Source organism: Paroedura picta, chromosome 6 (assembly GCF_049243985.1).
Source record: "Paroedura picta isolate Pp20150507F chromosome 6, Ppicta_v3.0, whole genome shotgun sequence".
NCBI lineage: Eukaryota > Metazoa > Chordata > Lepidosauria > Squamata > Gekkonidae > Paroedura > Paroedura picta.
Window position 1 is genome coordinate 4847716 of NC_135374.1, and position 21081 is coordinate 4868796.

A 21081-nucleotide genomic window follows, 5' to 3' on the forward strand; every position below is an offset into this window, starting at 1 on the left:
TTTTTTGTACCCCATTTTTCACTGCCCGAAGGAGTCTCAAAGCGGCTTATAATCGCCTACCCTTCCTCTCCCTACAACAGATACCCTGTGAAGTGAGGGAGGCTGAGAACGCTCTGAAAGGACTGTAACTGGCACGTCACCCAGCTGGCTGCATGTGGAGGAGTGAAGAATTTGGAGGTGTGGAGACCTAGTTGTATGAGGAAATACTGTTACCATCCACCCCTTGAATCTTCACAGAATCAGCCTGTCCATCAGATGGCTATCCAGCCTCTAAAAATATGCAAGGAAGGAGAACCCACCACAACCTGAGTAAGCCAGTTTCACTGAGAAACCACTCTCACTGTCAGGAACTTCTTCCGGATGTTGAGACGGAATTTCTTTTGCATTAATTTCATCCCATTGGATCTGGTCCATCCCCACTGGGGCAAGAGAGAACTACTCTGCTCCATCCTGTACATGGCACCCTTTTAAATACTTGATGGTTCTCAGATCCCCTCTCAGTCATCTCCTCTCTAGTCTAAACAGACCAAGCTCCCCCAACCTTTCCTCCTGCGTCTTGGTCTCCAATCCCCTCGCCATCTTTGTTGCCCTCCTCTGGACACGCTCCAGTTGGTCTGCATCCCTCTTCAACTGGGGTGCCCAAAACTGAACACAGGACTCCAAGTGAGGCTGAACAAGAGCAGAGTAAAGCGGTACCATCACCTCCCGTGATCTGGACAAGATACACCATTTGATACAGCTCACAATCCCATTTGCCTTTTTAGCCACCGAGTCACACTGCTGACCCATGTTCAATGTATGGTCTACTAAGACTCCTAGATCCTTTTCACACATGCTACGGCCAAGACAATTCTTCCCCATTCCTATATTGGTTTAGATGGTTTTTCCTACCTAAATGCAGAACTGTACATTTGTCCCTATTGAATTTCACTGAAAGTCTGAGCCATTTGACCTACCACAAAGGTCAGTTTCGTAGTCCACGAACCCGCCTAAAATCCCTCACGAACCTTCATTTTGTGAGCTGGTTCATGCTCATGGCTACCTCCCAGTTCGACTAGACAGCATGGACTTTGATGGACAAAATGTCCATCATGTGTTCATGGGACTAGAAGCAGCTCCTTTGCTAAGCACCGGCCGATCCGCGGAGTCTTCCAGCCAGCAGCTCCGAGGACAGCAAGAAGGAGCGGAGGGACGGTGACTCAAAAACATTGGACAACCTTGAAAGCCAGAAATCTAACTCTCCGGCTGGGGATTTGAACCAGGATACAACTTTTTCAAAGTTGGACGACCTCCCTGTTCACTTCCAGCGCTCACGTTGGGCTGTCCGCCGGCCAGCTGGAGGGCCGCCCGAAGGTTTCCCTGGTCGCCAAACGCAAGTCGTTTCATCTTGCGACAGACGCTGGGCATGGGTTTCACTTAAGACCTTGCCGATGGGGAGGAAGAGAGCCAGACCGTGCCTCTGTGAGGAAAGCGGAACTGAGGAAAGATGGCGGAAGATCGCTAGCCTTGAAGCCAGGGCAATTCTGTCTGCTATTCCTCTGCTCCTTCCTTTCTGCAGAAGGGGGGGACTGATTCAGGGGCAGCTCGACAAAGACGACAACATTGGACCGGGCCCCAAATCATTACAAATCAGTATCTTTGAACCCATGAAGGTGCCGCACACAGAGCTCTGACTGGCAGCAGCTCTCCAAGGTCTCCGGTAGAGGTCCTTCACGTCACCTACCGAAGTTTCTTGGTGAGCCCGCTTGGTGTAGTGGTTAGGAGTGTGGACTTCTAATCTGGTGAGCCGGGATTGATTCTGCACTCCCCCACATGCAGTCAGCTGGGTGAACTTGGGCTAGTCACAGTCCTGTTAGAACTGTTCTCACAGTGCAGTTCTGTCAGAGCTCTCTCAGCCTCCCCTCCCTCACAGGGTGTCTGTTGTGGGGAGAGGAAAGGGAAGGCAACTGTAAGCCGCTTTGAGACTCCTTCGGGTAGAGAAAAGCGGCCTATAAGAACCAACTCTTCTTCTTCTTCTTGGAGGTCTTTCCCATCCCCTCCTGCCTGGTCCTTTTAACTGGAGATGCCGGGGATTGAACCTGGGACCAAGCAGAAGCTCCACCACTGAGCCATACCCTTCCCCGACAAGTCTATTCTGGTGAGCATCCGCTCAAAAGACCGTGATTCTGATTATGCTGCTTACTGGGCAGACATCCCTGAACAAGAAGAGCGTTCAATCAAGGCATGTAGCCAGACTCCACCCGGAGGATATTTACCTGTCCTGAGTCCCGTGAGAACCCACTTTCTCGTTTTTCATGCAGAAGTCCGGTGAGCTTTGCAGGTACACCAATTCAGTCTCTTTGACCGGGCGGATGTCGATATCCTTAGGCACGAGATGCTTGCGTGTCCCCATGGGCCGATGGACCACCTTGGTGGCCGAAAGGTACTTGTTTTTCAAGTCCTGGGCGATATCCCTTAGCTCCTGAAGGCCCTTCCAGCAAGTCTTGATGGAGCAAGAACCGGACACTCCGTGGCACTTGCATTTCATTTCCAGAGAAGCTTTCAGGGCCTGCAAAACCAGCAACAAAAGGGTTTTTGAACAGACCTTTTACTCACATGTAAAATTACCACCTCCCTGCCCACGGACCTGTGCCCTAGATAGGTGGACATTAATGCTGTGTGCATCGGGCGTCAAAATAAAAAGCAAGCTAGAGTAGGCATAGAATTTGCTAGGATTTGATAGAATGGTTTTATTGTATATTCATGGTTTTCTCTTGCTGTACAGCGCCTCGAGACGGCCGTACTGAGAGGGAAGGTTTAGAAACCCCATAAATCAAATTCCAACCCAGTAAAGGGTAGCCAGGTCCAGCCTGGGGAATTTGGGGGTGGAGCCCAGGGCGTGGAGTTAGGAGAGGGGAGAATGGCAAAGGCTCATGGGAATTGTAGTCCATGGATATCTGGAGAGCCACAGTTTGGCCACCCCTCCTTGACCTATTTATGAACATGTTGCAAAATCAGTCAAGCACATTCATCAATGGATTATAATTTAACCCCCTTCCCCCAAAAAAGCATGCACAGAAGTAGATTTCCTGGCGGATTAACCCCCCCCCCGGTGGTCAGAACTGTGCTCCCCTCCCTTTGACCCCCCCTCGGAATCCACCCCCCGCTAACTCACCCCTGACTTTCAGTGCTGCGCCCCATTGGCTGACACCCCCCCCCCGGGTGGCGATTTTTGTGTAAACAAGAACGACTCTCTCGGATCGGTTACCTGTCTCCCTACTTCACTGTTGTGCAGATGCATCAGCTTATTGGCTTGTGATCCTGATTTTTTCATCTTCATGGGAGCATCTGAAAATTTGGACCCCATGACCAGACCATAGTTGAGGTTGTCTGCACATCCTCCCCAGCGATACCCAGGTCCAGGTGTCTCACCTGGGAGGGGACCGCAGGAGCAGCCAGGGAGGTCCCCGGAGGTACAGGATCTCGCGATGGTGTGGCTGATGGAGGCGGCAGAGAGAGCGTACACAAAGGCCGACTCCCTGGTGCCTGGAAGACAGAAAGGGACACACCGCGAGCCATCAGGGGCAGCCCGAAAGCCCAGAGACTATTTCTGCACACGAGGCATGGTACACAACACCCGCCAAAGGACTCTGGAAACATTTGGGGAGCCATTCCTGCAGGGCCAGAGATTACCGTGGTGCATGGTGACACTTGAAACGTGGATCGGATAAACATCTGGAGCAGATGCCCGTTAGTGGCTCTTAGCCACAAAGTGTAGACCAGGCTATCTCAACCGGGGTTTTGTTAAAAATTGTTAAATTATCGGGTGATATAACCATATATGGTCATGTTGACCTGGAGGGGGCGGGAAGGGGAGGAGCCCCGGGTGGGCATGTCCACAGCTCTGATTCCCAACCATATTTTACACGATGGTGCCACTTCTGGGGTTCCTCGAAGCCTGAAGAATGTTTGTGATATACGGACGGGGGGACTCTCATTCTAACTGTATCTGAGGAAGTGAGCAGGGACTCACAAAAGCTCCTGCCCTGCCACCGATTTGGCTAGTCCTGAAGGTGCCCCTGGACTCTGCCTCTTTTCTACTGATACAGACAGATTTACACAGCTGCCCATCTGGATCTATCTCCATGGAAGACACCATGGGAATCCATCAACCTTGTGATATAAGGACCGGTGGACTCTCATTCTAACTGTATCTGAGGAAGTGAGCAAGGACTCACGAGAGCTCCTTTCCTGCCATCGATTTAGTTAATCCTGAAGGTTTCCTTGTGCTCTTTTCTCCTACTACAGACCAACTTCCACGGCGACTTAATTGATCTATTCTCCATGGAAGGCACCACAGAATGGAAATCCATCAAGTTTGTGATAGAAGGACAGAGGGACTCAGTATAGCCACTGGTTCTCCATGAATCTAATCCCCTTTTAAAGCCATCCAAGGCCCGTGGCCATCCCTACATCCTCCAGCAGCAAAATTCGACATTTTAATCACGCTCTGTGTAAAACAGCATTTCCTCATTTCCATCCTAAACCTACTACCCAAGATCCTTTGTGGTTTCCCAGGTATTGACCTCCCAGGGCCGTTAGCTTCCAAGATCGGAAGAGATCAGGCTAGCAGAGCCATCCAGGCTGGAGCAGAAAGCATCTAGAGATGGTCTTTCAATTGCCTGCCTCTGCCTATAAACCAGGGGTAGTCAAACTTCAGCCCTCCAGATGTCCATGGACTACAATTCCCAGGAGCCCCTGCCAGCATTCGCTGGCAGGGGCTCCTGGGAATTGCAGTCCATGGACATCTGGAGGGCCGCAGTTTGACTACCCCTGCCATAAACTCTGGACTTCCTTGGTCTCCCATCCAATCAGTAACCAGGACCGACCCTCCTTAGCTTCTGAGGTCGGATGAGAACAGGCCAGCCTGAGCCACCTTGCACGTCAAAGCCGGACTGCTTTTTATTTGGTTTGTTTACCTCTCTCCAAATCCAGCAGGTAGTTTGGCGCCAGCTCGATGGAGGAGCAATTCCAGCGCATGTCGGAGAAGGCTCTGCGGCACGTCTTGATGACCTCCCGGGCGGCCTGGATGATCGTCTGCATCAGCTCCAGGTTGCTCCGGCAAAGCTGCACTTGGGAGACCACCAGGCCTTCCAGCTGCTTGCAGTGCTGAGTTTGGTTCATGGCCAGCACGGAGGGCGTCTTGGATAAGGCTCTGGGGGGGACAGGGAGGGAAGAAAGGTTTAGCCAAAAAGGTTAGCTGCCTTGGGAGGGTTGCATGTTCGAGCGTGTGTCGTTTGATTAGTTTTAAGAGATTGGTGATTCTTACGGTTTTTATGATTTTGAGGATTTGTGGGTTTTATGATTGCAAAGAGTTGTGATTTTTATGATTTTTAAAGATTTGCGATTTAGACCACCTGGAAAATGTTCTGAACACTGGGACTTCTTCTTAAAATATATTAGAATCAGAATCATAGAGTTGGAAGGGACCACCTGGGTCATCTAGTCCAACCCTCTGCACTGTGCAGGACACTCACATCCCTCTCGCTCCTCCACTGTCACCTGCCACCCCCTTGAGCCTTCACAGAATCAGCCTCTCCGTCAGATGGCTCTCCAGCCTCTGCTTAAAGATCTCCAAAGATGGAGAACCCACCACCTCCCAAGGAAGCCTGTTCATAGAATCATAAAATCATAGAATCACAGAATCATAGAGTTGGAAGGGGCCACACAGGCCATCTAGTCCAACCCCCTGCTCAACGCAGGATCAGCCCTAAGCATCCTAAAGCATCCAAGAAAAGTGTGTATCCAACCTTTGCTTGAAGACTGCCAGTGAGGGGGAACTCCCCACCTCCTTAGGCAGCCCATTCCACTGCTGAACTAGACTCCTAGAATCATAGAGTTGGAAGGGGCCACACAGGCCATCTAGTCCAACCCCCTGCTCAACGCAGGATCAGCCCTAAGCATCCTAAAGCATCCAAGAAAAGTGTGTATCCAGCCTTTGCTTGAAGACTGCCAGTGAGGGGGAACTCCCCACCTCCTTAGGCAGCCTATTCCACTGCTGAACTACTCTGACTGTGAAATTGTGGCGAGCCCAAGGTCACCCAGCTGGCTGCATGTGGAGGAGTGCTGAATCAAACCCGGCTCCCCAGCTTAGAAGTCCGCACTCCTAACCACTACACCAAACTGGGCAGGACCAGGCCGCATATAGCTTTAAAAGTTAAGACCAATACCTTCAACTTGATCCGGAAACAGACTGGCAACCAGTGCAGATTGTGCAGCAACGGCTGGATCTGGGCCCTCCAAGATGTCCCAGTGAGGACCCATCAGCCGCATTTTGTCCCAGCTGTAATTTCCGGATCAAAGCTAAGGGCAGGCTGGTGCAGAGTGCCTGCTGGACATTTGCATGGCCATATCCCCATCAATGCTGACTGAATTTTCACTGTGTTCAGTGGCATTTACTCCCAAGTAAACACGCCCGGGGCCGCAGCCTCTGAGTCAGCACCCTGGCCAGCCGAGTTCAATTTCCTGCCTCCCTTCCCCCACGGGAGTCGTAAGGAAGACTGGCTTTTGTTCCGTCCGTTCTCTTAAGTCATAAAGGAATAACCGTGACTCTACGGCCGGGATCGTATAAACAAGCATCTAACCGCATTTCGGCCGACATGCCGAGCCTTTCAAATAACGTTAGGGACGCTGTCAGGAAAAGGGAGCCCTGATGGGACGGGACAGCCGAGCCGTGAGCAGCCAGCCGAATGCCGGTCAACCGTGGAGCTGGGCCGGGTGGAACCGGCGGGTTGGAAATTGGAATAAGGTGCAGAAAAGGCGGGTCTGGTTCTCGAATTTAGGCGCTAGCTCTGTTTGTGTGAAGGACAGCCAGGTCATGTGATCATAGTCATCACGTGGAACAATGTCCCTTGGGACAGCCCGTGGGAGTGTAAGGATGTTAACCATGGCTTGGGGAATTCCTGGACACGTGGACATAAGAGAAGCCATGCTGGATCAGGCCAATGGGCCATCCAGCTGAACACCATGGCCAGATCCAAGGTACCTTCTGGAGGTTCATCTTCCCCACCCACTGTGGCCCTCCAAGCACCGAGGAGACAATCCCTGCCGCAGACACAAGAGAAGCCATGTTGGATAACACGGAGGCCAACTCCCTGGGGGCTATCAAGAGGTCCAGAAGCCCTCCCATGGTGTCCCTTCCAAGCACCATGAAGACAGAGGATTACTACTCCAGACGCAAAAACATGAGAGATGCCATCTTGGATCAGGCCAATGGCCCATCCAGCCCAACACTTTGTGTCACACAGGGGCCAAAACCCAGGGGCCCTCGGGAGGTCCACCAGCAGGGCCAGAACTCCAGAAGCTCTCCTACTGTTGCCCCCCAAGCACCAAGAATACAGAGCAACACTGCCTCAGACATAGAAACATAAAAGCCATGTTGGATCAGGCCAGTAGCCCATCCAGTCCAACACTCTGTGTCACACAGAGGCCAAAACCTAGGTTTTCTTTTCCTCTTGAGAGCCAACAAAAGGGCCTTCCCCTGAGAAGACCCTCAGAAGAGCCCTGCTGGGTCAGACCAGGGAGGGTCCCTCCTGTCCAGCCTCCCATCTCACCCAGGGGCCAGCCAGTTCCTCCAGACGACCAACAACAGGGCACAGAGGCCAAGGCCAAGGCCTTCATAAGAACATTAGAAGAGCCCTGCTGGACCAGACCAGTCCAGCATCCCATTTCACACAGGGGCCAGCCAGCTCCTTTGGAGAGCCAACAACAAGCCACAAAGCCCAAAGCTTTCCCCTGACATTGCCTCCTGGCTCTATCACGTAGAGGCTTAGTGCCTCTGAAGGTGGAGTTTCCCCTCCATGTCACAGAGAGGCATGCTTCGATGAAACAGAACGACTTGCCCTCCGAGGAGGCTGCCCGTCGCAACCCTGCCTGCCACACCCACCACCAGGGGGGAGCCCGGCCTCTCTCTTCCAACCCCGGCCAGCCAAGAGCGGCGGTTCCAAAGTGCGTGGGAGCCGTCTGCCGTGTCCCAAATCGGGCCGACATTCAGAGAAGCCACAGGGCCCGTGAGAGGGGGGGGGAGCATGCGACCCACTCTAAGAGGTGTGAACAAGCTCTAAATAAACACAGCCCCCAATTCCCCCCACACACACACACACACCCCTCCCGCCAAAACAGCCCTGTCATCTCCTTGGCAGGCGGCGAAAACTTTTTGCAAAGAGGAAAGTCTGACAGGGATTGCCAGCCTTTCATAAAAAGGGACCATGTTTGTGTCTTGGATCGAGAAGAAAAGGACCCCCACCCCCCGAGGGACAGACCCCGCCTCACCAGCCCAGGACAGGCAAATCAACCGCCCATCTTCCCGCAGCCAGCCTGGCGGGTTTCCCACCCCTTTGCTCCCGAGTAGACACTCCGAACCTGCCTCGGGCAGTTCTGCAGCTGAGTGGATCGAGGGGCCCCGGGCCGAAGGAGCAGCACGTAAAGTTATGGAGTGCTGCTTCATGCCACCCAGCCAAATCCCCCTCTTGGCACTTGGTGGAATTCCCAGACAAATCCTGCTTTGATATCCCTGCCATTTCCCCATGTTTGGCTCAGCAGGCACAGAGAGAAGCCAACGTGCCTAGGGAGGGTTTTCAGCTTTAGCGCCATGTGGCCAAGGCAGAGGGTGGGGTGGCCAGACTCCAATCCGGACCTGGAGAGCTCCCAGAATGGCGGATGACCTCCGGACGGCTGGAATCCCTTGCGCTGGAGAGAACGGCTGCTCGGGAGGGAGGAGCCGACACTGTTATCAGCCACTGAGGTCCTCGCCCGTGAATTTGCCAGGAAACATAGAATTATAGAATCATAGAGATGGAAGGGACCTCATGGGTCATCTAGTCCAACCCCCTGCACTATGCAGGACACTCACAACCCTCTTGCTCATCCACTGTCACCTGCCATCCCTTGAGCCTTCACAGAATTAGCCTCTCCATCAGATGGCTATCCAGCCTCTGTTTAAACATTTCCAAAGAGGGAGAACCCACCACCTACCGAGGAAGCCTGTTCCACTGAGGAACCGCTCTGACTGTCAGGAACTTCTTCCGGATGTTCAGATGGAATTTCTTTTGCATTAATTTCATCCCATTTGTTCTGGTCTGTCCCTCCAGGGGAAGAGAGAACAACTCTGCTCCATCCTCCACATGGCAGCCTTTTAAATACTTGAAGATGGCTATCTAGATCCCCTCTCAGTCGTCTCCTCTCCAGGCTAAACAGACCAAGCTCCCCCAACCTTTCCTCCTATGTCTTGGTCTCCAAACCCCTCACCCTCTTTGTTGCTCTCCTGTGGACACGCTCCAGCTTGTCTACATCCAATTGGGGTGCCCCAAACTGAACCCAGGACTCCAAGGGAGGCCAAACCAGAGCAGAGTAAAGGGGCCATCAGGAGGTCCACCAGCAGGGCCAGAATTCCAGAAGCCCTTTCCTCTCCCCGCAACAAACATCATCCTTAATGTGGTGTCGTGGTTAAGAGCGGGGCTTCAAATTCCATGAGCCAGATTTGGTGCACTGCTCCTCCATGTGCAGCCAGCTGGGTGACCTTGGGCTAGACCCTGGGTTGAGAGAGCCCTGATATTACTGAAGAAGAGTTGGTTCTTATATGCCGCTTTTCTCTACCTGAAGGAGTCTCCAAGTGGCTTCCAGTTGCCTTCCCTTTCCTCTCCCCACAACAGACACCCTGTGAGGGAGGGGAGGCTGAGAGAGCCCTGAGATTACTGAAGAATAAGAAGAAGAAGAGTTGGTTCTTAGATGCCGCTTTTCTCTACCCAAAGGAGGCTCAAAGCGGCTTCCAATCACCTTCTCTTTCCTCTCCACACAACAGACACCCTGTGAGGGAGGGGAGGCTGAGAGAGCCCTGAGATTACTGAAGAAGAAGAAGAAGAGTTGGTTCTTATATGCCGCTTTTCTCTACCTGTAAGAGTCTCCAAGTGACTTCCAGTCGCCTTCCCTTCTTCTCCCCACAACAGACACCCTGAGAGGGAGGTGGGGCTGAGAGAGCCCCAAGAAGACTACTCAGCAAGAACAGCTCTAAGGGAACTGTGACCAGCCCAAGGACTCCCAGCTGGCCGCATGTTGAGAAGGAGTGAGGAATAGAACCTGGCTCTTCAGATTAGAGGCTGCCGCTCTTTAACCACTGTACCACATCGTCTCTCTAAGAAAAACAGCTATACCCCGCTTTTCACTTCCCGAAGGAGTCCCAAAGCGGCGTACAAAACTCCTTTCCCTTCCTCTCTCCACCACAGATGCTCTGTGAGGTAAGTGGGACTGAGAGAGCTCTAGGAGAACTGCTCTGAGAGAACGATGACTGGCCCGAGGTCACCCAGCCGGCTGCCTGTGACAGAGGAGCGGGGAATCAAACCTGGTTCTCCAAATCAGAGGCCGATGTTCTTAACCACTCTCAAGACACCATGGCACAAATCAAGAGATTGTCGGCTGGGGTCCAACTGCAATAGCTAGAGCTCTCCCAATCCCCTCAGATCTCGGGACGCTAAGCAGGGCCAGCCCCTGGCTAGTATTTGGGTGGGAGAACTCGAAGGATTTGGGTGGCAGGCCCTCTAAGGAACACTAGAGGTCATGAGCCAGAGGCAGGCTATGGCAACCGGCGCAGCGATGGCTGAAGGTGGCTTTGCCACTGTTTGCCTTAGCGTTCTTTGGAGGAGCTCCCACCCAAATCCTTGAAGGTTTCCCACCCAAACACTAGGCAGGAAATCCTAGGATAGTTTGGGCAGCCAGGCAAGGGATGTTGGGAGCTGTTTATTTTATTTTATTTTACTTATTTTATTTATTTCTATTTCGATACCGCTCTCTCCTGAAGCTCAGGGCGGTTCACATAAAACGTAGAAACGGTACCTGGAATTTAGTTTACAGAACAACTTTCATACAGCAGTAATAACGTTTAACATTAAACCGTAACGCAGGTGCAAAATATAACAATGTGGACAGATCCAGAGCACAACACACGGGTGGATTTTTTAGGAGGAAGGGTGCAGGGGCCCTGTAGGGCAGGGGTAGTCAACCTGTGGTCCTCCAGATGTTCATGGACTACAATTCCCATGAGCCCCTGCCAGGGGCTCATGGGAATTGTAGTCCATGAACATCTGGAGGACCACAGGTTGACTACCCCTGCTGTAGGGGATGCCACTGCCTGCCTCTGTGCCACACCCCCTGGTTTTCCTGGGAGGAACTCCCACCCAGATCCTCGGAGGTCTCCCATCCAAACATTAGGCAGGAGATCCGAGGATTATCCAGCAGCCAGGGATGGGGTGTTGGAAAGTGGTTCTGCCATTGCCTTCCTCCTCGTCATGACCCCTGGTGTTCCCGGGAGGAACGCCACCCAAATCATTGGAAATACCAGCCAGGATCGGTCCCGCTTTGCTTCTGAGATCAGCCCAGCGCTGACACGCGATCGGCTCAACAAAGACTCCGTCGGGGAAAAATCCACTTACAGCCATTTGATTCCGTTGCAGGTCCCACTCTGCAAGACGAAGGCCAGGAAGACGGCCACGGACAGCTGATGCTTCATCTTCGCTCCTTTGTCGGCACCAGTGCAACCTTCGGAGGCGGAGGGGTCGGTAGGGGTGAAAAAAGAGAAGACCAATTAGGCCAAAAAAAGTCCCTTCCCTTTTGGAAACCCAAGAGGTAGGCTTCCCGACCGAGAACCCGAAACCAGGGAAGACAATCCCCGCAGAAGAGCAACTGAGTCGCTCTCCCTGTGAAGAAAGGAGGGGGCTTATGAATCGGGAACAAAATCCGATTCCCTCCTCCTTCCCAGCCCCCCGCCCTGTCCTAGATGGAAGCACGTGAGTCAAAGAGACAGGCAAGAGGTATGGCTTGAATTACCAGCCGGAGCTGCCTTGTATGTTTCTGGTTAACTCGACATATGGTGAGATTTTCGGTCTTGATCCTGGCTTTCTTTTCTTCCTTTCAAAATGTATATATTTGTTCGGGGAAAAGTGTGGGGGGGAGATATATATATATATATGGGGAACATCAACTCACAGGGCTCCCTAGAGACCGGAATCTTTCTCCTTTCCATTTGCAGAGATATTAAAAAGGGGAGGGGGAGAGGGAGGGGGGAACGGCCCTTTCCGAAGAGAGGAATGGCAGGAACGGATGCCGGCTAATGGCCAAGGCCTCTCTGCAGATGTCAAGAGGACGCCGGGGTTCCCAACCTCCAGGCGAGGGGGAAACTGTCAATGGGCCATTGGCAAGGGTTAAAAAATAGGAAAAAACATTTTTTTTGGAAGGGAGGGGGGAATGAAAGAATTGTTCTTTAATACCATTTTCACAAAAGAAAAGAAAACAGTTTGACAGTAGAAAGCAATAAATCATAGAATATATAACTTTCTCTTCGGAGCAGATTCTGTAATTATTGGATTTTAGCAAAAAAAGCACATCGTAGAATCCTAGAGTTGGAAGGGACCTCCTGGGTAATCTAGTCCAACCCCCTGCACCATGCAGAACACTCAAATCCCTCTCGCTCATCCACTGTCACCTGCCACCCCCTTGAGCCTTCACAGAATCAGCCTCTCCGTCAGATGGCTCTCCAGCCTCAGTTTAAAAATCTCTAAAGATGGAGAACCCACCACCTCCAGAAGAAGCCTCAATACTGAAAAATCGATTTCTTTGTGAGGACGAGGAAGAGAAAGAAAAAGAAGGAAGAGTTGGTTTTTATACCGTTTTTCACTATTCAAAGGAGTCTCAATCGCCTTTCCTTCCTCTCCCCACAACAGGCACCCTGTGGGGTAGGTGGAGCTGAGAGAGCTCTACCAGCACTGCTCTGGGAGAACAGCTCTATCAGGACTGTGACTGGCCCCAGGGTCACCCAGCTGGCTGCATGCGAAGGCACAGGCAATCAAATCCAGTTCACTCTTCCTCAGACTAAATGGAACAAAGATCATAAGCGTACAGATAGAAGGCCATTCCACGGCTGAACTAGACTCCTAGAATCCTAGAGTGGGAAGGGGCCATGCAGGCCATCTAGTCCACCCCCTGCTCAGCCTCAAGTATGTGGGAGCTCCCCACATCCTGAGACAGCCCATTCAATTACTAGGACTGTGAACATTTTAGCTGGCATTGTTATACATGTAGTTTAAACCCATTCCTGCAGGTCCTCTCCTCTAGCTGCCAACAGGAACCCTTCCCTGCCCTCCTCCAAATGACAACCTTTCCAATACTTCAAGAGAGCCATCAAGTCCCCTCTCATCCTCCTCTTCTCCAGGCTGAACTTTCCCAAGTCCCTCAGCCTTTCCTCCTAGGGCTTGGTCCCCAGGCCCCAGATCCTCCTCCTCACTCTCCTCTGCCCCCTCTCCGTTTTGCCCTCATCAATCCCACCTCCCTCCCAGGTGTCCATGGTGGGGAGTGGATGGGAAAGGTGACTGTAAGTCACTTTGAGACTCCTGAAGGTACAGAAAACCCCAGCTCCTCTTCTTCTCCTCTCTCTAATAGTAGCCTTACGTCTGTTTTAATCCAGGTGATAGACCTGACCCTTGGTCTAGCGCATGATGGTAAATGGAGGCTCTCCCCTTCTTTGACACCCCCTCCCCATGTTTTATGAGCGGAGGGGGAGCGTCGTGAAAGTGCAGGGTTCATCTGGTGAGGCCGCCGGGGAGGAGAAAGTTAGGTTTGGAAAAAGTTTCAACGACTTTTCCTCGGTGGCGCATTTGTGCTGTGCTCTGGTGTACGCATTAAAGGTTTCGTCCAGAGCATCCCACCGGCCTCGGAATCCACTCTCTCCGAACGCCGGACTTGGAAAGGAGCCATCGTCAAAGAACAGACGTGGCTTGGCAGTTGTCCCCGGCTTTTCAATTTCTTCTTCCTTTTTTAAGGGAAAGAGCAAACCCACCACTTGCTACAAGTGTAGATAATGCCAGCCTGCCCCGGGCTGCCGGTCTTCCTCCCTTCCTCCGGCTGATGCATTTCAAATCACTTTATGCTTGCCCTGAAAGATGTCCCCTTGAATGCTTCCTCCTGAATCCTACCCGTAGTCCCCCTTGAACCCTTCCTCCTGAATCCTACCCATAGTCCCCCTTGAACCCTTCCTCCTGAATCCTACCCATAGTCCCCTTGAACCCTTCCTCCTGAATCCTACCCGTAGTCCCGCTTGAATCCTTCCTTCCTGAATCCTACCCGTAGTCCCGCTTGATTCCTTCCTTCCTGAATCCTACCCGTAGTCCCGCTTGAATCCCTCCTTCCTGAATCCTACCCATAGTCTCCCTTGAATCCTTCCTTCTGGAATCCTACCCGTAGTCCCGCTTGAATCCCTCCTTCCTGAATCCTACCCGTAGTCCCCCTTGAATCCTTCCTTCCTGAATCCTACCCGTAGTCCCCCTCGAACCCTTCCTCCTGAATCCTACCCGTAGTCCCCCTTGAACCCTTCCTCCTGAATCCTACCCGTAGTCCCCCTCGAACCCTTCCTCCTGAATCCTACCCGTAGTCCCCCTTGAATCCTTCCTTCCTGAATCCTACCCGTAGTCCCCCTCGAACCCTTCCTCCTGAATCCTACCCGTAGTCCCCTTGAACCCTTCCTCCTGAATCCTACCCGTAGTCTCCCTTGAACCCTTCCTCCTGAATCCTACCCGTAGTCCCCCTTGAATCCTTCCTTCCTGAATCCTACCGTAGTCCCGCTTGAATCCCTCCTTCCTGAATCCTACCCGGAGTCCCCCTTGAATCCTTCCTTCCAGAATCCTATCCTCAATCAGTCTGCAGCTATTTCGGACTCCACTTTCTTATCTCTCTGCTGTCCATGGGCTTCTCAGGAATGCTTAGGCATGCTGCTCTTTCAGGGCTACCAACCTCCAGATGGTGCCTGGAGATCTCCCAGGATTACGACTGATCCTCAGGGGGTAGCGATCAGTTCTCCTGGAGAAAGGGGCCACTTTGGAAGGGGAGGGCTCTATCGTTGGGGTCTGCCTGGCTGCCAGCCTCCTGCTTTGGTCATTTGGTATTGCCATCTGTCAATCAGGGGTCACATGATTTTCTCTCAGAAGCCTGTTTTGTTGTTGATGAGGGCCTGTTGTCAGCTGAGGGTGTGTTTTTTATGGATCAGTATATTGCCTAACAAACCAGTTTCAACAAAAATTACCAGGCGCTTCGTCTTGTTCAGCCTGCTTTTGCGGCAAACGCCCAGCGTGTTCGCGGAGAAAGCCACTGGGGATCTGACGTCTAAGGCGTTGCAAACCACTGAAGTATCTCCCCTCCCCAAACTCCACCCCCAAAACCGCATTGTATTTCTCAACCCTGATGTCTAAACAACATCTGTGATTGAATGTCTTGTTTTGTCTATTGTATTGGAGCGCCCCGTTTCTCTGCCTTGATCCTAGTCTTTTGGGAGAGGGAGGGAAAGTTTGCTTTGTCAACTTCATCATTTTATAAACCTCTTATCATGCATTCCCCCCCCCCTCCTTCCTTTACTGGGCTGTCCTTATCTCGGCAGGTCTCAGAAGCTAAGCAGGATCGGCCTGCTTTGTACTTGGTTGGGAGACCACCAAGGACAGGGTTGGACTAGATGACCCTGGAGGCCCCTTCCATGATTCTATGCTTCTATAGTCATAATAACAACCACAACTGAACAACCCTGTAGTTTCACATGCCCCTTTGTCAGGGGGGACACACTTTCGGATTCTTTTTGGTTCCGTTCCTATCCGTACATTTAAACCAAAAAGAATCCGAAAGTAAATTCCGCACCCTACAAAGCTACAGGTAAAATGCACAGCGATTGTTCCATTCTTAAAGATTATTTTCCTTCTGTAACTCTTGTTTCTTCTTCCGCATTTCAACTTGGTTTTCTCTTCCTCGGATTCGTACAGCCAATGACATCCTATCGTGGGGTCTCGAAGATATTTCGGAGGTGCCCCGTGGCGCCCATGAAAAGAACAGGAGTTGTACTATCATAGCTCCAACGGAGAAACCCCTGAGTTTTTATTTCTGAAAGAGGGACAGAAATTACGCAGGCAAAGTTCCACCTTCCTTTGCTGGATGCTTATCTATTTATCTATTTATCTATTTATCTATTTATCTATTTATCCATTCATTCATTCAATGTATTGTCCGCCACTCCCCGAAGGCTTGTGGCGGGTCACAGTCATCTGAATTATAGCCCTAATAAACGCCCCTTCAAACAGGCATAAAATCAGATTACATATATAAAAACTCTTAAGACACAGCAGCAAACTCACCCCAGCTCTAACAATAGCCCGAATATCATCTGGAGGGGGAGGGAGGAAGAGGGCGGATATGGAATTTGCCACCAGCACTTTGATAGGAGGGATCCCGATCTTCCTGGCTGCCTAGCCTCAACCGTAGACCTGGCGGAAGAGCTCCATTTTACAGGCCCTGCAGAATGCTGAAAGCTCCCGCAGGGCCCTCAGCTCCTTTGCCCGCCTGGTTCTTTCCAGCAAGCAAAACGTCCCTGGGCAACACACAATGGCGCATGGGCAGGTGTACGGCTGTTGCCTTGTGGCTCTGCTTCTTTTACGAGCTCCTGGCCTGCGGAGAGACGGCCAACAGTTCAACGGGCAACTTCCCTGGGGATTTCTAAGGAGGGGGGTGGAGGGAGGGCGGTCAGATCCTCAAAGGCCGCAGAGATGAGGTTTGCCAAAGGTGAAAAAGTCAGGGCAGAGGTCAAGCCTCCGAACAAACATCCCTTGTTAACTCCAAGCCCGGCTGGCCTTCTGTGGCTCTTTACATAAGTGTGCAATTGTGGGTATATTTTTTTTGTCAAAGAGAGCTTCCCTGGAGAAGTGTGTGCGTGCACACGAAAGTGTATCCCCAACGTCGTGGTCCTTAACACACCTGCCCACCTGAATCTATTGTGAGACGACAAAGTTTGAGTCCTGGGCACCTGCCCAGGACTCAAACTTTGTCGTCTCACAATAGATTCAGGTGGGCAGGTGTGTTGGCCTGAAGCAGCAGAATAAAAGTTTGATTCCAGAGGTGAGAGCTTTCCCCTGCGCCTCCTCAGACACAGTGAAATGGAAACCGCCAGATGATGCATGCAAGGGGAGAGGAAGCCAGCCGTAGATTAGCAAACAGCATCATGGAAATAGCCCATGCAGTCTGATGAAGATGCAGAGCCAATTCACAAACCTGGCTAGGAGAACAAGCCGAGTTCATAAGGAGATCCCCCCCTTCAGTTCAAAGAACGCAGTAGAGGGGATATTTATATTTTTATTCCCTCTGTGTTTTCCGAGCTGGAGCAGGAAGCCTTTCAAACTGGAATCTCCTGATATGGGAACAGGTTGTCGTATTCACTCAAGACTCTCAAGTTTCATTACGGAAACTAAACTAGGAAGTTTTTAAGCAGAGGCTGGAGAGACACCTCACAGAAATGTTGATTCAGGGAACTTATGGGTGGGCAGAAGGGATTATGTCCGTGCTTGGCTCTTCTGGCCCTTTCTTGCATGTCTAGATCAGGAGGCGAATTTCCACTAGACCAAGGATTCTGTTGTTTTTTTGGGGGGAGGCATCATCTGGGAATGGAATTGGGGTCACCGTGGGTGGGCAGGTAGTTGTGGATTTCCGGCATTCTGCAGGGGGTTGGACTAGATGACCCTGGATGTCCCTTCCAGTTTTAGGATTCTATGATTCTAAGATAATAAAATCAGAGTCCAGGAGCACTTTTAAGACCAGCAAAGATTTATTCAAGGCGTGAGCTTTCGAGTGCAAGCACTCTTCGTCAGTCTAAACCAGTCTGACGAAGGGTGCTTGCACTCGAAAGCTCATGCCTTGAATAAATCCTTGTTGGTCTTAAAGGTGCTACTGGACTCTGATTTGATTGTGCTACTTCAGACCAACACGGCTACTCATCTGATTCTAGGATAGTTAGGAAGCTCTTACTGTCACCCACCCAGCTGCATTTACTGCTGATTCTCTACTTAGATTCATGGATTGATATCTTCTATTTCATTGTATCTGAGGAGGTACATGTGCACACGAAAGCTTAGACCTTGAATGAAACGTTGTGGGACTTCAGAGTGCCCCAGGACGCAAACTTTGTTCTTGGGAGCTCATTCCACCAGGTGGGGACTAGGACCGGAAAACCCCTGTTCCTGGTTGAGGCCAGGCAGACCTCTCTCAGGCCAGAAATCACCAACCTCTCGGTTTTGGAGGAACGAAGTGTCCTCCGAGGGATGTAGGCAGTGAGCTGGTCGCTCAGATATGCTGGACCCAAACTGCATATGGTCTTAAAGGTCAAAACCAATAAAGTGAAGCCAATTTGAAATTCATCTGGCAGCCCCATGCACCTGCCTCATAGAATCCTAGAGTTGGAAGGGGCCACACATGCCATCTAGTCCAACCCCCTGCTCAACACAGGATCAGCCCAAAGCATCCTAAAGCAGCCAAGAAAAGTGTGCATCCAACCTTTGCTTGAAGACTGCCAGCCCTGGCTGGATATGCGCTCTTCACGGGATTCCAGTAAGAGTAGCAGCCTCATTCTGCACCAGCTGCAGTTTCCAGATCAGGGACAAGGGTAGGCCCGCGAAGAGCGAGTTACAGAAGTCTAGCCTGGAGACTGTCACAGAGATCACAGTGGCCAAGTGCTCCGGGGCCAGATAGGGCGCTAGTAGCCTCACTTGGCATAGATGGGAAAATACCTATTTGCACACATAGGTTGAGGGACTTGGGAATGTTCAGCCTGGAGAAAAGGAGGTTGAGAGGGGACATGATAGCCCTCTTTAAGTATTTGAAAGGTTGTCACTTGGAGGAGGGCAGGATGCTGTTTCCGTTGGCTGCAGAGGAGAGGACACGCAGTAATGGGTTTAAACTTCAAGTACAACGATATAGGCTAGATATCAGGAAAAAGTTTTTCACAGTCAGGGTAGTTCAGCAGTGGAATAGGCTGCCTAAGGAGGTGCTGAGCTCCCCCTCACTGGCAGTCTTCAAGCAAAGGTTGGATACACACTTTTCTTGGATGCTTTAGGATGCTTTGGGCTGATCCTGCGTTGAGCAGGGGGTTGGACTAGATGGCCTGTGTGGCCCCTTCCAACTCTATGATTCTATGACTAGATGGCCTGTATGGCCCCTTCCAACTCTATGGTTCTATGAATCTATGATTCTATGACATTTCCACTTGGGGGTTAACAACCCAACTTCTTGTTTCGGCCTGGCTACTATAAACCGTAGTTTGCTCAACCTTTGCATAATTGCAATGTCTGAAATGTAGACAAACAAACTTGGGTTTGCTGACCGACTCTGAACCAGGATTTCAAGCTCAGGTTTCGAGCCGCTTGTACAAACCGTCACTGGCTGCAGTGCTTGAGTAGCACGGCCCGTCACAACCTCCTGGCCGCAAACGGACCTGAACAAGAAGCTGGCAAACCATTCCGGCAGGCCAACCGGGACTTGCTGCGAGAACCCCCTTTTAAGCAATGTACAGTTTGTTGCTGTCAGCAAACATCAGAACCTGTCGTGTGCATGATTCAACACCCTATGTAGAACGTCCTACAGGGGGCGTCAGAGGACATGTGTAATTAGCACATTTTGATTGGGAACTTCCTGTTTTTCCAATCATTTCCTCCTGACTGGCTCAATTGGGGACTTGCTGCTCCTTCGAGCGCACTCCCTCCCTGACTACCTCCAGAAGTTAGTCAGTTAAACTGTTAGGACTACCATTCTCCTTACAAAATGGTTTCTCTTCCCCATGAAGCTATTTATCCTTTCCGCAGCCAGTGCTGTACACGTTCCTTTGCATATTTAAACTCTACAAACCGTGGTCGCATCCGAACACATTCTAGATAACTGGGCAGGATTGTGCGAATCCAGGCAATACCACAAGCCACAATTAGTGACAACTGCCGGCTAACCGTGGCTTGGAGCCAACCAACAAACCACAACTTGTTGAGCAATCTACATTCAGGCACTGTAGTTAGCCAGAGGGTTTTGAATGCCTGGATGCAACTTCCACATCACTATCAGCAAGGTATTGCATGCAAAAGCAACAGAAAACAGATGTGGAGAATCTCTGTCATTCTTTCTGAAAAACACGTGAAAAGCAGAGGTGGCTGGCCATTTCCTTCCTCTGCAGAGCCTTCCTTGGTGGTCTCCCCTCCAAGCACTGACCCTGCTCCGTTTCCGAGATCGACACTGCTGTGTGCACAGCTTATCAGTTCTTTCCGACGGTTCCGGACTTCTATAATCCTGACGCATTTGGTTATTGGGTGTCCCATCTTGTCAATGTTACTGACTCCCTACCTATAATCTACCATGAGTCCCTGGGGGTAAATGCAGAGTTTAAATAATGCAAGTAAACACATAAATCTGAAAATATCAGGCTAGACCAGGAGTAGTCAAACTACGGCCCTCCAGATGTCCATGGACTACAATTCCCAAGAGCCCCCTGCCAGCATTAGCTGGCAGGGGGCTCTTGGGAATTGTAGTCCATGGACATCTGGAGGGCCGCAGTTTGACTACCTCTGGGCTAGACCATTCCTTCTTCCTTCTCCCTATTATCGAGAACGGCTCCCTGTATAAACCAAGGAATCGAATGCCAGCTGAGAACAAAGAAAACGCATTCCACCCAAAAGCACATCTGCTGGGATAAATGTGCATCTTTGAGGTTTTGCGGGACTCCAGTTTTACATTCCAGCTGCAGGCAGCGCAGCTGGGATCATTTGAAGGGTTTCAGCTGTTCTTTTCCATACAGATTGTCTGGGCTGGCCCAGAGTCACTTTGACCCAGAGCTTTTAACCATATCTGGTTGTTCACCTTCCTGTATCTCCTCTGTCCGCCAAACATGGACAGTTGACGCCATTCTCGACTTGTTCAAAGTTTCCCAGGCCGAATTTCCATCAAACCTAAATTGTGTGCCCCTGGGTGTTCCGCAGCATGGGAGAAATGAAGCCAGATCCAGCGCCCTTTGGATTTTACAGGCGCATTAAAAAAATTGCTGGCGGATTTACTCAGAGGAAAGTCTAAATATATCCTACATTTTCTTTCCCTCCTTGCAGAAACATGTGTAGACCTTTGCCCCTCCTTTCCCAAGCTGCCAGCACCAGTGTGGCTGTCTTTACACGGAAGTAAGTTCCAGTCTCATCCCAGCCCTTCTGACTTCCCATGGAGTCGATA

General features: G+C 51.1%; 1 protein-coding gene across 2 annotated transcripts in view; it reads right to left on the bottom strand.

Annotated features, from left to right (window-relative positions):
* Positions 1-21081, bottom strand: part of WNT11 (Wnt family member 11) — a 37884-nt gene that overhangs the window by 12274 nt on the left and 4529 nt on the right. The window contains exons 2-6 of one of the 2 annotated variants that reach the window (XM_077341241.1): positions 11463-11568; positions 4959-5194; positions 3412-3525; positions 3248-3327; positions 2256-2548 (exon numbers count right to left, since the gene is read on the bottom strand). In XM_077341241.1, coding sequence (XP_077197356.1) covers positions 2256-2548; positions 3248-3327; positions 3412-3525; positions 4959-5194; positions 11463-11539 — 800 coding nt within the window. In that variant the 5' untranslated portion in view covers positions 11540-11568. Of the gene's footprint in view, positions 1-2255; positions 2549-3247; positions 3526-4958; positions 5195-11462; positions 11569-21081 lie in introns of both variants that reach the window. The other variant, XM_077341240.1, reaches the window with a different exon arrangement.